The sequence below is a fragment of the Strigops habroptila genome, chromosome 2 (assembly GCF_004027225.2).
Source record: "Strigops habroptila isolate Jane chromosome 2, bStrHab1.2.pri, whole genome shotgun sequence".
NCBI lineage: Eukaryota > Metazoa > Chordata > Aves > Psittaciformes > Psittacidae > Strigops > Strigops habroptila.
In genome coordinates this window covers 108,912,124-108,925,950 of record NC_044278.2, presented here as the reverse complement: position 1 = coordinate 108,925,950, position 13,827 = coordinate 108,912,124, and the positions used below count along the sequence as shown (strand labels likewise).

The window sequence follows — 13,827 nt, the reverse complement described above, 5'->3', positions numbered from 1 at the left end:
TTCCACTTAAATCAGAGACTGAACCACTTTCACTTAAGGTGTAGCATAATCACCTCTGACGTGTAAGTAGAATTAGAATTCATCTCTAGAAGAAGATTAGCATTAGCATTGGATGTGTACTTTATTTTTGAAAATGTTTTACTAGAATAGTTATTTCTTAATGGCATTCATTGGGCAATACTTTTGGAAATATCCTGCGTTACATTTATTGGTATATATTATTCTTATCTGTTCTTGTAAATTTCATCTCTGAATTTCGCAGGTGGCACATTTTTATAACTCTATTGATCAACAGATGATTGAGAGTCAGAAGCCAATGATGTTACAGTCTGCGCTAGCATTTGAACAGATAATTAAGGTGAAAGAATTCCCCTCTCTTTGTATTTTTAATTTCAATGATATCTATGCATATTCTACACTGCGTTTTCTATGTTTATTGCTGGACTTTAACTGCAGCCTTCCCATACGAGCACTATATATTTAATTAGCATTTATTGAAATCAATGGGCCTTTTTTTTTTTTAATATGGTCGTTTAAATAACTGCTTACTCCTTTGTACTTTGCATGTTAGTATCATATGATATCTCAGGAATTATTTCTAGTGTTTGAATTTACACATGAACCACAGTGTGGCCAATCCTTTAATAGTTGGGAATGTTACTCCTAGCAGTTCTAAATAATGTTGTTTTGGTCTATTATAGTAAAAATGGCATATACTTTATTCTGGAGATAAATTAGTATTGAGGAATGGTTTTCCTGTTTTGACTGCTATTAACTCTTTGTGGATTTTGCAATTCTCTTGGATGTTTCTAATCCACGTTTTGGGCAGGTTGAAAGTGGATAGTTTCCAGTTTCGATTAAGAACGAAGAATCTGTGGTGTGCAGTTTGTTACAGTGAGTTTGTGTTCAGGCATAATGTAATTGCTCTGAGATGAAGGTTTGGGGTTTTTTTTAATTGCTAGGAATTCACAATACTTAAAGAAGTTTTAGATTCTTCTAAGGAATTTGGAGGAAATTACTTATTTTATTTTTTCTTGCTTTGAAGGGACACAACTTAAAATTACACTACAATCTATAGGGTTTTTAACACTATATCTCTATTTTATGTCTAGAGAAACATGTTGATTATTATGAATTTCATTTCACTGTTGTGATGTGTTTGAAGCACTCCACCCTCTTCCACTCTTGTACAATGTGAGAATGGCGGAAGAATGATAACATGCCTATAAAGTCTGTATTGGGCCAGAGACCAACACTTCCAGAGCAAGCATTACAGAAATGATTGGAAACTTGCTTCTGAGAACCCTTTTGTATGACAGAGCATAAGAGCGGGGCTGAAAACAGAGGGGATGTTTGTGGTTGGAATTAGTTCACACAAAATGGTGGAGAGTCCAGACCAAACTGTAGGTTCAGAGTGTCCTGAAAAAAGTTCCCAAACTGTCTCTTAAATTTTCCTTGGGCTTGGTGCAGTTTGTGCCACAGATTCCTTTAGTGTGCAGACCCTAAAACGGTGCAGAAGTCTTCAAAACCACAACATACTCTCCTATTTGACATGATTTCTGTCCTATGTCTTTAAGGGATAGGTCCAGCTGTGGAGCTTCAGATACTTTTATATTCTGATTTTCTACTGTAAACTTTACAAAATGCATAAAACCACCAGAATCCTGATAAAAAGCCCAGAGTAATGAAACTCCCTAAAGCTGTGTATTCCACTGACTAGTGGAATTTTTCAGTGTAATTAAAAAAATTATTTCGTGATAAACAGGTGAAGTCGGATACCAATTATGAGTGTCACATTTTGGTTTTTGGTCTGTGCAGAACAAAGAGGAAGGAAGGAGTTTAAGGTGTCCTCTTAGCTTAAGAAGGCTGTTTTTGTGTGTGGGGCAGGACTCTCAACATCAGTGAATTTATTTCAAGCTCTGTGAAGAGTTTGGCATTTAAATCCTTCCCCAGTGTGTTGATGTAGCTATAATGATGTGCCCACGTGTCTGTGATTTGCCAGATTATTGTGTTTCTATTGCAGTTGTGAGAGGGAGGTCCTCCATTTTTTACTAGGAGTAAAACCATCTTTCTCATATTATCACTTTCTGTGTGCTGGCTGGTGGACTATGTTTGCCATTAAATCTGACAAAGTTTGTATGTTTTTCTAGCATTCCAAATCCGGTCGTGGAGGAAAAGCTCAAATAACATGGGATAATCCGAGAGAGTTGGAAGCTTATATCCAAAAACTCCAAGCTGCTGCTGAACGGCTTTCCACTGAAAATAGAAAACTAAGGAAGTGGCACACAAACTTTATTGAAAAGGTATATTTTCCACGTGAAATTGAAATCACATCTCTTACAACTTACTTCACCCTTTCTTCATTTGTGTGGTGATGAATATGTTTATTATTCTTTAAAATTCTTTTAACAGGTTATATCACTCATGAATATTGATCTACTTCGGCAGCAGCAGCGTTGGAAGGATGGTGTCCAGGAGCTCAGAACTGGTTTTGCCAGCCTGGAGTCACAGGCAGGGTTTCATTATCATATTGCAAACTGTGAACATTTGATTTTTCAACAGTAATCAAGATTTAAGACTCAAACATAACATGCTTGAATAAATTTTGATTCAGGACTTACTAGCTAGCTCAGGAAAACTGACTGTGTACTAGTTGTTGCCAGATGTGAGGTAAAATCTCAGATGAGGAAGATGAGTATGATCTTTTTTATGTCGTACTAGCAATTGGAAAAGAACAAAACTTGGTCAGATCACAGGTTAGATGAAAAACTGAGAAAACCTTAGGTCATGTAGATCAGTTGTGTCTGAGCCATTAATACAAGGACAAATAAAGAAATTGATGTGGATGTGTGTTCCATCCTCAGTCAGAATAGAACAAGTGCATCGAATTTAGAATTAAAACTCCTTTCTGTCTGAAATAATGAAAAAGCCACATTTTTATTTGTTCACTTACCAACTGTCAACTTCTAGAATAGAATCATAGAATCATTTAGGTTTGGAGAGTCTCTTAACATCTTGAGAAAGACAATTAAGATTTTGATTAAAAATATCATCTTGCCAAAGTAACTGGATGCTATTACTATTCTTCGATAGATGTGGTGTTTCTTAGCCTTTCCAATGCAAACCCAGATTATTTTAATTAGTATTTGCCAGTCAAATAAATGCAGTACTTTTACTGTATTTTTCTTTTATAGTTTTTTCAATTTTTCAGGAGAAGATGAATACTAGATAAATACATTGATTCAGCCTTTGTTTTGTAGCACCTAAAACTAAACCATATGACCAAAAGCGTCATCCAGATGATCCTTGGACTCTTGACAGGCTTGGTGCTGTGACCACTTCCTCGGGGAGCCTGTTCCAGTGGTCTCATACTTCTTAGAATGTTACTAAGATCCTGGTCTTCTGGCATTGTACTGTGCTCAGTTTCAGCTTATAATTATGGTTTGAGGAATAAAATAAAGTAAAAATAAACACTGTTGAATTTTAGGGTTTCAATTCATGTGACATGAAAGCTTGGAGACAGCATTGGAATCATCAACTTTACAAAGCTCTGGAGCCTCAGTATCAAATGGGCTTAGAAGCGCTCAATGAGAATTTACCAGAAATAAATATTGATTTAACATTCAAGTAAGATATTTTCTTTTCCTGTTAAGAAAGTATTCTAGCTTAGATTACATTTAAATACTAGCTTTTTATGGTTGGTTTAATTTTTTAGGCAAGGCCAGTTGCAATTCAGACCTCCTTTTGAAGAAGCACGAGCTAGATATTATAGAGAAATGAAGAGATTCATCTCCATTCCAAATCAGTTTAGGGGAGTAAGTGAAGCAGAAGAAGAGTCCATATTCACTGTTATGGCTGAAAGAAATGTAAGTGGATTTCTGACTGCTTTCAGCAAAGCTGAGGATTTGTTCAGAAGGCTGACAGATGCTTCTAATCAATTCAAGGTATTTTCAATATTTGACTCATGCTGCTTTTTTTTTTTTTTTATTTCTATAATTTTCAGTTTTCAGGCATTCTAGAAGTAACCGAGCAATGACATTTGTGCATTGTTGTCCTTTTCTCTGAGGCATTTAAGCAAAAGCTTAGTAAGTCCATGTTAAGCCAACCACTTAAGCACATACCTAACTCAAAGCATATGCACAGTTCCCATTGAAATCTTAGTATCAGAGCTGTCTTTTTACTCTTGTTCAAAGTCTGTTTTGATTATCCTGAGATGTGTGAATATGTCAAACCATTTTGTTCCTCCTGATATTTGCACTAAGAATCTGTAGGTAATTGAAGGAACACAGACATTAAAGATAATGTAGCATAAAAACATTCTTAAATTGTTGTAATACTATTGAGAAACGAGTTTTTAGTCTGGAAAATATTTCTTTTCCATAAATCAAAAATAACGTTGAAAAGGAATGGATCGTAATCGGTCAAGTAGATATGGAAACTCTGGTGAAGACACATCTTTCTAGCAAACAGGACTGGGAAAAAAACTTCAAAGCATTAAAAGTGAGAGGGAAGGAAGCAGAACGACTTCCAAGGTATAGTACAAGTCTATTCTTTTATTTGAATAGTGTATTCTGTCAGATAAAGGTAATATTAAAATAGAAAGATTCTTTTTACAAAGAATTTCAAGTGTTTTTAAAATGTCTAGATTTTTATTTTTCAATTTTATTTTTAGACAGTTATCCCCTTTTGTCTGTGCAGCCTGCTCTGAAAACTTTTAATGTCTTCCTTTTGATATGATGGGAAATCCCCTAAAAATTCAGGGCTGATTCTGAACTACTACAAAACATGGTGATACTTTAACAATTATTTTAGTTAAGTCCTATGCGTGTGAAGTATATGTAGCAATTAGGAACAGAGTTAGTAAATATTTATACATTAAATAATTCCTGTACTGAAACACTTGATTATCTCTTATACATGATAGTTTAAGATATTCTAGTGTAGGCTTTTATTCTTACATATGTTCACGTGGAATGTAGTGTATTACATGGTTAGAATTATCAAATGAAGCTGCTAGGAATGAAAGGAAGAAAATAAAAAAGGAAATGAAAAATGAAAGGAAGAAAAAGATGGTATTTCATGCAGGAGAATGGACAGGTAGGGTTTGTTGGCTAAGTGATAAGGACAGGCTGGGGTGAAGAGAAAAGAAATTGGCTATGCGTTTTATAGTGAGAAACAACATGTGGCTATGAAGTGCCATGAGTTGAAAATAATTGCTGTTGAGGGAGGATACACAGGATGGTATCAAATAATGGGGCCCTTTTTCTTAATGTTCTTCAGGTGTCTACTTCAGGTCACTTGTGAGATACGACGTATGGATCATTGAAGTGACTCACTGTGGCTTTTCTTGTGTTCCTAGGACTGTTGAAGCCTGAGTTAATTAATTCTCATGGAAATTAGAGATTTAAAGACAGGACTGTACAAACAAAATACTTCTTGAGCATAAAAATAGTCCTTTTGAATTTACTGACTTTGGCTATATAAAATCAAGTCATTTTCTAACTATTTGGAGGAACAGAGCACTAGACCTCAGTCCCCATAAAACTACATGAATATGCATAATGGTTATATTATTACGATGAGTAATTTTCCCAATAAGTTATGTCTTTTATTTGTAGAATTATGAGGGAAAATTTTTCTTACTAGGGTACTAAATCACGGTGAACTACAGATGTGCATAGATCTTAGAGATATTGACATGTAAGTATACTACTGATACTACTGAATATTTGCTATTTTTCTATCTTTTGTCTTGAAGCACCATCAAGATAGATTGTTTAACTGTTAATTGCAACCCTGTGAAAACTGTAATTGATGATTTCATCCAGAAGTTGTATGATATTCTTGTCATTTCTTTGAGAAAATCTATTCAAGGTAAATAACTTCAATGAATAGCATTTTTTTGTTTCTTTTCTACTTGGGGACATTTATGTTAATGTAAATACTCTTTTTAAGAAATATTTTACTCACAGACACAGTGGGCTGCATAAATCACAGTGCAGATAAATTAAGCTGTTACTAATTTTTCACTACAGGCCTAATCTAAGACCCCTTGATGTCCACGTGCATCTTGCCCATTCACTTGTTCTGGCCACATCTGTTCCGAATGTAAAGGGATACATTATTTAGCTTGGTTTTTTTTCTGAAGGAAAATTCCTTTGTTGTTTCAGGGAGACAGATTTATTTGATGTTTGCGGGAGAAAAATTTCTTAGGCATTTGAGGGTAGTTGAAGGAGGCATCATGAAATGTAATTAAAAATGTTATGAGATTTTTCCTTCACAAATTAAAATACTTCACGAAGAGTATTAAATAATCAAGACTTAACTCCATTCAGTTATGTGTTAGTTAGATTGTCAAAATGCAGAGTGTTAGAGTGCAAAATATTTCCTTATTTTTGGGTGGTCTGTCTATATCTGGAACAGGTAAACAAAATGTAGTAAGGTGTAGATGATGAGAAATACCAGTGCTTTTGGCTTTAAGTGTAACAATCAGAACAGGAAACACAGAATGGGTTGCACAGGAAGTGAATTATTTCCATAGCCTGAAAGATTGTTTCCTGGAATATGTATTATTCCCTGGAATTGTATAGATCCTTTCTCAGTACCAAAGAGTTTTACCTTGGCAGGAAAATACAGCATTATAGCTTAATCAGGCTTTTGTTTTCGAATCTTTGCAATACTTAAAGCAAGGTGGTTTTAGTTAGTTTCTTTAAAGCAAAACAAAAAAACCCCAAACCCCCAAATCAGTTTTAAGATGTTTTTCTCCATTTACCCAAAAAAGACCTATACAGATATAGAAAGTGTATAAATAAATACCTTATGTATTTATGTTTAATTCTCAGAAGTTATTCTGATACTTATGGTCTAAATGACATACTAATTACATTTAGAAAGCTATCTGTAAACACAAACATGCAAGTTTTATTGAAGCAGCAAATAAGATTGGGGTCTGCAATTTGTTAAGCAAATAGATTGCATACATTATCATATCTTATGACAATGTTTTATCACAGTACATTTGTCTGACTTGGATATTTATTGCTACAAATATTTTCTGTGATAACTTTGTTTTCCACCTTTATATAGCTCACCTGTGTGATGTTTCTTCATTTCTCAATGATGCCATGGAAACATTAGTGATTAGGCCCCAGACTATAGAGGAAATAGCAGAAGATAATTTAAAATATTTAAGCCTACATGAACGAAAAGAAGGGGTAAGATACTGTTTTATCATATCCAGAACAACAGCTATCAAAAAAATGTAATTGCTTTCTAGTATGGAAACTTATATTTAATATAACTAGTTTATAACATGCAGTGGCCATAGAGGGTCAGGGCAGTGGTTCATATAGCACAGTGTTGTCCCTCGAGGGACTATTTATCCAGAAAACGATTCAGTTCTGAATGAACACATCTGAGTTTAAGTGTATGTGCAGGTGTCTGCAGTGTGTGTGCTGTTAATAGATTCACTTGGGATGGGGGCTGGAATGTGAAACAAAGAAGGCCTTGATGCTACGCAAACACTGTTCAGCAACAGGTGAAATGTTAGTGTGTTGTCAGTATTGTTTTCATCACAGATCTAAAACATAGCACCATATGAGCTGCTATGAAGAAAATGAACTCCATCTGTCATGGCTTAACCCCAGCCGGCAAGAAAGCACCACACAGCTGCTCACTCACTCGCCCTGCATTGGGATGGGGAAGAGAATCGAAAGAGTATAAGTGAGAAAACACTTGGGTTGAGACAAAGATAGTTTAATGGGTAAAGCAAAAGCTGTGCATACCAGCAAAGCAAACCCAGGAATTAATTCACCACTTCCCATCAGCAGGCAGGTGTTCAGCCATCTCCAGGAAAGCAGGTCTCCATCATGTGTAGTAGTTACTTGGGAAGACATCGCTCTGAACATTCCCCCTTTCTTCTTCTTCTCTCATCTTTATATACTGAACCTGATGCCATATGGTATGAGACATGCCTTGAGTGAGTTGGGGTCAGCTGTCCTCGCTGTGTCCCCTCCCAAGTCTTTTTGCACCCCCAGCCTGCTCGCTGGTGGGGTGTGGGGAGGAGCAGAAAAGGCCTTGACTATGTGTAAGTACTGCTCAGCAATAGCTAAACCATCCCTGTCTCGTCCACACTGTTTTCATCATAAATCCAGACATAGCCCCATACCAGATACTATGGAGAAAATCAACTATCCCAGCCAAAACCGGTGCACCATCTCAGCCAGACCCAGCACATATATATACATATTTGCTGAATTCTATTGCTCTGCTGCTGCTTTTGAATCTGATTGAGTGGATCTCTGTTATATGTAGCAAGGCACTTACCTGTTTCATAGTGAAAATATGCTTCTGTATGTCTCATGTCAGGATCAAGATTTAGATCTCTAAATACCTCAACTGCTATTTTTTTCCAGTGTTTTAATGTTATTCTATAAATATCATTAAAAAAGCAGCTGTATATAAACATATAATCTGCGCATGCACAGTTGATGATTCTTATGTATTTGCTTATAGTTTGGATAAACATGATTTGCTGAATTTTTACATACATATTTTTAATCTGTTTGAATTTAGATTTTTCTCTTGTTTCAAGAAGCTGAAGATAAAAACAAACTTTTGCGAACTGTGTCTGGTGCAGGTTTGGACACTATCAGTAACCTAAGAGCTACATGGGATAAATTTGATTTAATGATGGAAAGCCACCAGCTTATGATTACAGAAGAGGTAACAATAAAAGATTAATATTTTACATAAAAATGCTGAAATAATTTTGAATGAGTCTGGAGAAATTTTTGTTTTTCTTGGATTCGATCTAAGTTCTCTGTTCAGTGTTAACATCAACATTACCGAGTTGAGGGAGAGCCTTTAAAGGACGAATATTTAAACTCTTTAACCAATAGCTAGGTGAAACTTCTGTTGAACTGATGCTGAAATGAATGTTACATTGTATTTTTGTCTCAAACAACTTTCTGGTGACAGAGGTGGCTTAATGAATGCAGTGGTTAACTGAGGAAAACAGGATAACAGTTAAAAGATGCATTTTTGTGTGCTCAGAGTCAGTATGTGGCACACGGGCATGGTTTAGTGGTGCACTTGGTAGTGTAGGTTAATGGTTGGTCTCAATGATCTTAGAAGCCTTTGCCAACCTAAATGATTCTGTGGGGCTTATTATTTTCTTTTCACAAACTTTGCTAAGCTATGCATGGTCCTGTAATTCCAGTCCATAAGCAAATTGCTGAACTCACTTGAAGTTCTACTGAAGATAGCAATATGCCATATAAAGAAAGCAATATTTCTAGCTGTTGTATAATGCAGGGTCAATAGGTAGCATAGACTGAATAAACAGGTCTCAGATACCAGCATAAAAAAATATTAAGTAGTCCCTTTTTCAAATTAAACTCAGAAAAATAAAGATTAGGGTATTATACAAGAAGTTTTTTGAGTTTGATTTTGATCAAGTTGTGCTTATCAAGTTTTGAAGTTGATACTTTGATCATATTTGTAGTTAGAAACCATTTTAACTCTTGCTTTACAGATTGAAATGATGAAAGGAAATGTGATTTCACGTATTAATATATATCTTCAAGACCTGGAAAAGTTTAAAGCTCGTTGGGATCAACTAAAGCCAAGTGATGATGTCATTGAAACAGGTGATCAGGATGTGCTTGAGAAAAGTGCTCAGATCATAAAAGAAAAAGAAAAAGAATTTGATGAACTTGAAACCATGAAAGAAAAGCTCATGTATGTATCTTTATTTCCCTGTGTACCTTATTCATTGATGTGTGGATCTTTTGCAGCAATAGTATCTCAGAAAATGTTAACTAATTTTTATCACAACAATATTTAATTTCAAGGAATTTAATTTCATTTGTATTACATGTTTTTCATTAGTTTTTCAGGATTCTTTTCATTGATTTTACATAACACGAATTTTCAAGCTAAGTTTTTCTAGAGTTTTTTGTAATAGAAAAATTCAAGAAGTCTCTTAGGCTTTCACATAAGGGAGTCTGTAAACTAAACACTTGATTCTAACTTCCTTCTCATTGAGAACATTGAAGATATTGGTCCAAGAAGGGGGAGTTATTACTTCAGTCCTCTTGTAACTTAAGTGGGCAAGAGCTCACCTCTCCTATTTCCTAAGTGTCCTGTCTGATAGATTTCTGTGCAAAAGGAAGAGATTTTTGCTCTAGGTGCCTGCTTTCAGTAAGCTCATTATTGCAAATCTTGAGTGGGCAAGTTTTCTATTTAAATTCTTAGCTTGGCACTTAACTATGATAATAAATAAAATTAGAGAATTCTTTCTACCTATCAGGAAGAAACAATCAAAAAAAAATTATTTTCTTTCAAGCTTTGTTTTTGGGGGCACAAAGTAATTCACTTTTCTGATAAATGAGAAAGAAATGAAAGTTTATGGAAAATAATTGTGAATATCGGAGAAGATCACTGTGTAGGAGTTATCCCTCATATTCCTTTATTATTTCTATTCAAGAAAGTTACTATAAGGAAATTGCAGTTGGCAGCAATGTTCCTCAGTGAAGCCAACAGCTTTTCTTAAAAAAAGTGTAATTATTTCCGTATGATAACATTTCTTAAGCCATAATGTATAGTGGAATCATGTAATGTATAACACAATGATCTTTTTACTCAGTGAAGAATGCCATCATTTTAAATTGGAAGAGCCCGACTTCTCATTGTCAGAAGTTGTATGTCAGGATATTAAGAGTTGCGCAGAAGTCTGGGCATTGTATGAAGAATTTTATCAAGGCCTTCAGGAAAAAGCCAAAGAAGACTGGATTACTTTTAGGTATGATTTTGTTACTTTCTTTTTCATGAACATATATATGTGGTAGTAGTACTGTGGTGTCATGACCTTTTTATGTTTGATTTTCATGCAGGAGTAAAACATACCTATTTGAAGAATTTTTGTTTAAGTGGCATGACAAAATGAGGAAGATGGAAGAACATACTGTAATGACAGTAAAATTGCAAAAAGAAGTGGACAAATATAAAGTAAGATGCTAATTACAAAAAAGCTTATAAAACAAAAATTGTTTTTGTGTTTCTAGGTAATATACTTTGTTGTGTAGGTCATTGTTCAGTTCTTAGAAGAAAATCAGTTACAATTTAAGAAAATATCTTCTGATACTCCTTAGAGCATTTCATGTACTCTTGAGAAGCTTTTAGCTCTTTACAGTAAACAGGAGGGTCATTACGTAGTTTACACAGAGACACATTTAGCAATGAGTTTTCCTCAGAGTCATACTCCTACACATTAAATACAGGAACTGAAAGAAATAAACATCGGTTTAAGAATGTAAATTTTTGTTTTGTTTGAATAGCATGTTACTCTGTAGTCAAACAGATATAATTTTCATAAAGACTAGATGGATTCACACATGTATTTTTCTCATAGATGATAGTTCCACTACTAAAATATGTAAGAGGAGAACATCTTTCTCCAGACCACTGGCTGGATCTCTTTCGTCTTCTGGGTCTTCCCCGAGGCACTACACTTGAGGGTTTATTATTTGGAGATCTGCTAAAAGTGACAGATACCATTATAGAAAAAGCAATGGAACTTAAGGTATGAATAGTCTCAGTTATATGATTTATTTTATATACTATATCTTGTTTTATATGTATATGTATATTTTTATTGCTATAGAAATAGAATTTATGTAACATTTTTAAATGGAAAGTTTATTGCAAGCTCTGTAGTTTCAAATTAAATGTTTATGCGTTTTAATAGGATTTGAATTGTCAGGCCCAAGGAGAAGTTACAATCAGAGAAGCATTACGTGAGCTTGAACTCTGGGGAGCTGGGGCTGTCTTCACGTTAACAGATTATGAAGATAGCCAAGGCAAGACTATCAGGCTTATTAAAGACTGGAAGGACATAGTCAACCAAGTTGGAGATCATCGCTGTCTTCTACAGTCTCTCAAGGACTCTCCATACTACAAAGGTTTTGAAGATAAAGTGTCCATCTGGGAAAAAAAACTGGCTCAGTTGGATGAGTATCTGCAGAATTTAAACCAAATTCAAAGGAAATGGGTCTATTTGGAACCGATATTCGGTCGTGGAGCTCTGCCCAGAGAACAGGCTCGTTTTAACAGAGTTGATGAAGACTTCAGGTTAGTGTTATGGAGTGAGACTTATTTTTTTAGTATCTTTGACACGAGTTGGCTAGAACATTCTTCATGGTGAAAAAATACAGAACAATTGTAATATGTATGTCAGTAACAGGAATTCAGTACATATGGGTGTGTGGCAGTGACACATATAGGTGTTAACGTAGGTTTCATTTAATCGGGTACATTTGAAGTATGAAATCACATGAAATGTCGAAGATCACGAACAAGGCAGGCAAACACAAGATCAGTCTTTCAACAGAAGCAGAGGTGATGTAATTGTTTTCTTTTGGAATCATTTCTTGTTGAAGACAAACACTTTGTTCATAAAGAAAGTACACAGATGGACTTTTGAGAGAAACAGATGGTTTATTTTTTTCCAAACAAGTCAAGGAGATATAAAAAGGGAGATGTTAGAAATGTAGAAATATATGGATGATTATCTGTCTTAATTTGAGTTAAAATGACCTCTTAGAAGGAAATAAAAGTCAAGACTTGAATTTCCTTGGTTTTGGGTAGCGAGAAATGGTTGTTATTAAATTACATTGGGGAGACGTTGATGTAAATTCTGAAATATTTCATCATTACTACTGAAATCTGAACGTTATGTGTCAGATATTTAAATGAATTACCTGTGCTTTAATTTTTATTTGCATAACTACTTGTATATCGTATTCAGATTGTAATGGTTGTTTTATGAATTACTCAATTTTCTTTCTGTCAAGATCCATTATGTCAGATATCAAGAGTGACAACAGGATAACATCACTGAATGCCCAGACAGGAATAAGAAACACCTTAATCACCATACTTGACCAGCTTCAGAGATGTCAGAGATCTTTGAATGAGTTTTTGGAGGTACAGCTGACATTAATATAATTTTCTGTAAAGAAAGTCAGTAAGTTTGAATTTAAATCAACAAATCTGATTTATTTTGTGTTTATATAGGAAAAGCGCACAGCATTTCCAAGATTCTATTTCGTTGGAGATGATGACTTACTAGAAATTTTAGGACAGCCCACGAATCCACTGGTTATCCAGTCTCATCTAAAGAAACTTTTTGCTGGTAATAGATTAATCTTCATTTGTAAAATGTTATTATTTAGAAATAAGGTTCTTCAAAGCTAAATAATCTGTTGCAGACTTTTTTTTTTCTCTCCTGCCATCACTAGACACTGAGCACTTAATGTTTGACTTGTAACAATATGTAACTTTGGTGCTGTTTTCTGATTAACAGGCATTAATAGTGTGACCTTTGATGAAGAATTTAAATACATAGTTGCCATGAAGTCTGTAGAAGGAGAAACTGTGCCACTTAGAAATAAAGTTCTTCTGTCAAATGATGTGGAGGTAAGAAAAAATCCTATCCAACTATAGTCCGAGTAGCTTTGAGAAACTATTTTGTAATGTAACTTTTGAGGTTTTTTCTTTTCTTTGTTAGGTGTGGCTAAACAGTTTGGCTTTAGAGATGAAGGAGACCCTGAAAAAAATGTTAATTGACTGTGTTGAAGCTGGAAAAAAATCACAAGGTTCAATTGATCCATCGCTCTTTCCTTCCCAGGTAGCAGTTGATACAGTAATGCCACTGTGTGGTCTTAGATTTACCAAATAAGTTATTTTTTGTAGGCTTATAAAGAAGTATAAATATGGGCTTGGAAGAAACTAACCACGAACAAATCCATTTAATTCATTTATAGT

The 13,827-nt window shown here is 34.7% G+C and overlaps 1 protein-coding gene across 5 annotated transcripts in view; it reads left to right on the top strand.

Moving 5' to 3' along the window:
* Positions 1 to 13,827, top strand: part of DYNC2H1 (dynein cytoplasmic 2 heavy chain 1) — a 156,057-nt gene that overhangs the window by 9,915 nt on the left and 132,315 nt on the right. For all 5 annotated transcript variants that reach the window (XM_030475679.1, XM_030475678.1, XM_030475677.1 and 2 more), the window contains 18 exons: positions 263 to 358; positions 2,151 to 2,303; positions 2,413 to 2,511; positions 3,488 to 3,627; positions 3,716 to 3,944; positions 4,405 to 4,532; positions 5,759 to 5,874; positions 7,087 to 7,214; positions 8,575 to 8,724; positions 9,536 to 9,741; positions 10,649 to 10,804; positions 10,896 to 11,010; positions 11,414 to 11,584; positions 11,750 to 12,132; positions 12,855 to 12,987; positions 13,078 to 13,195; positions 13,367 to 13,479; positions 13,571 to 13,690. In XM_030475679.1, coding sequence (XP_030331539.1) covers positions 263 to 358; positions 2,151 to 2,303; positions 2,413 to 2,511; positions 3,488 to 3,627; positions 3,716 to 3,944; positions 4,405 to 4,532; positions 5,759 to 5,874; positions 7,087 to 7,214; positions 8,575 to 8,724; positions 9,536 to 9,741; positions 10,649 to 10,804; positions 10,896 to 11,010; positions 11,414 to 11,584; positions 11,750 to 12,132; positions 12,855 to 12,987; positions 13,078 to 13,195; positions 13,367 to 13,479; positions 13,571 to 13,690 — 2,754 coding nt within the window. The remainder of the gene's footprint in view (positions 1 to 262; positions 359 to 2,150; positions 2,304 to 2,412; positions 2,512 to 3,487; positions 3,628 to 3,715; positions 3,945 to 4,404; positions 4,533 to 5,758; positions 5,875 to 7,086; positions 7,215 to 8,574; positions 8,725 to 9,535; positions 9,742 to 10,648; positions 10,805 to 10,895; positions 11,011 to 11,413; positions 11,585 to 11,749; positions 12,133 to 12,854; positions 12,988 to 13,077; positions 13,196 to 13,366; positions 13,480 to 13,570; positions 13,691 to 13,827) is intronic.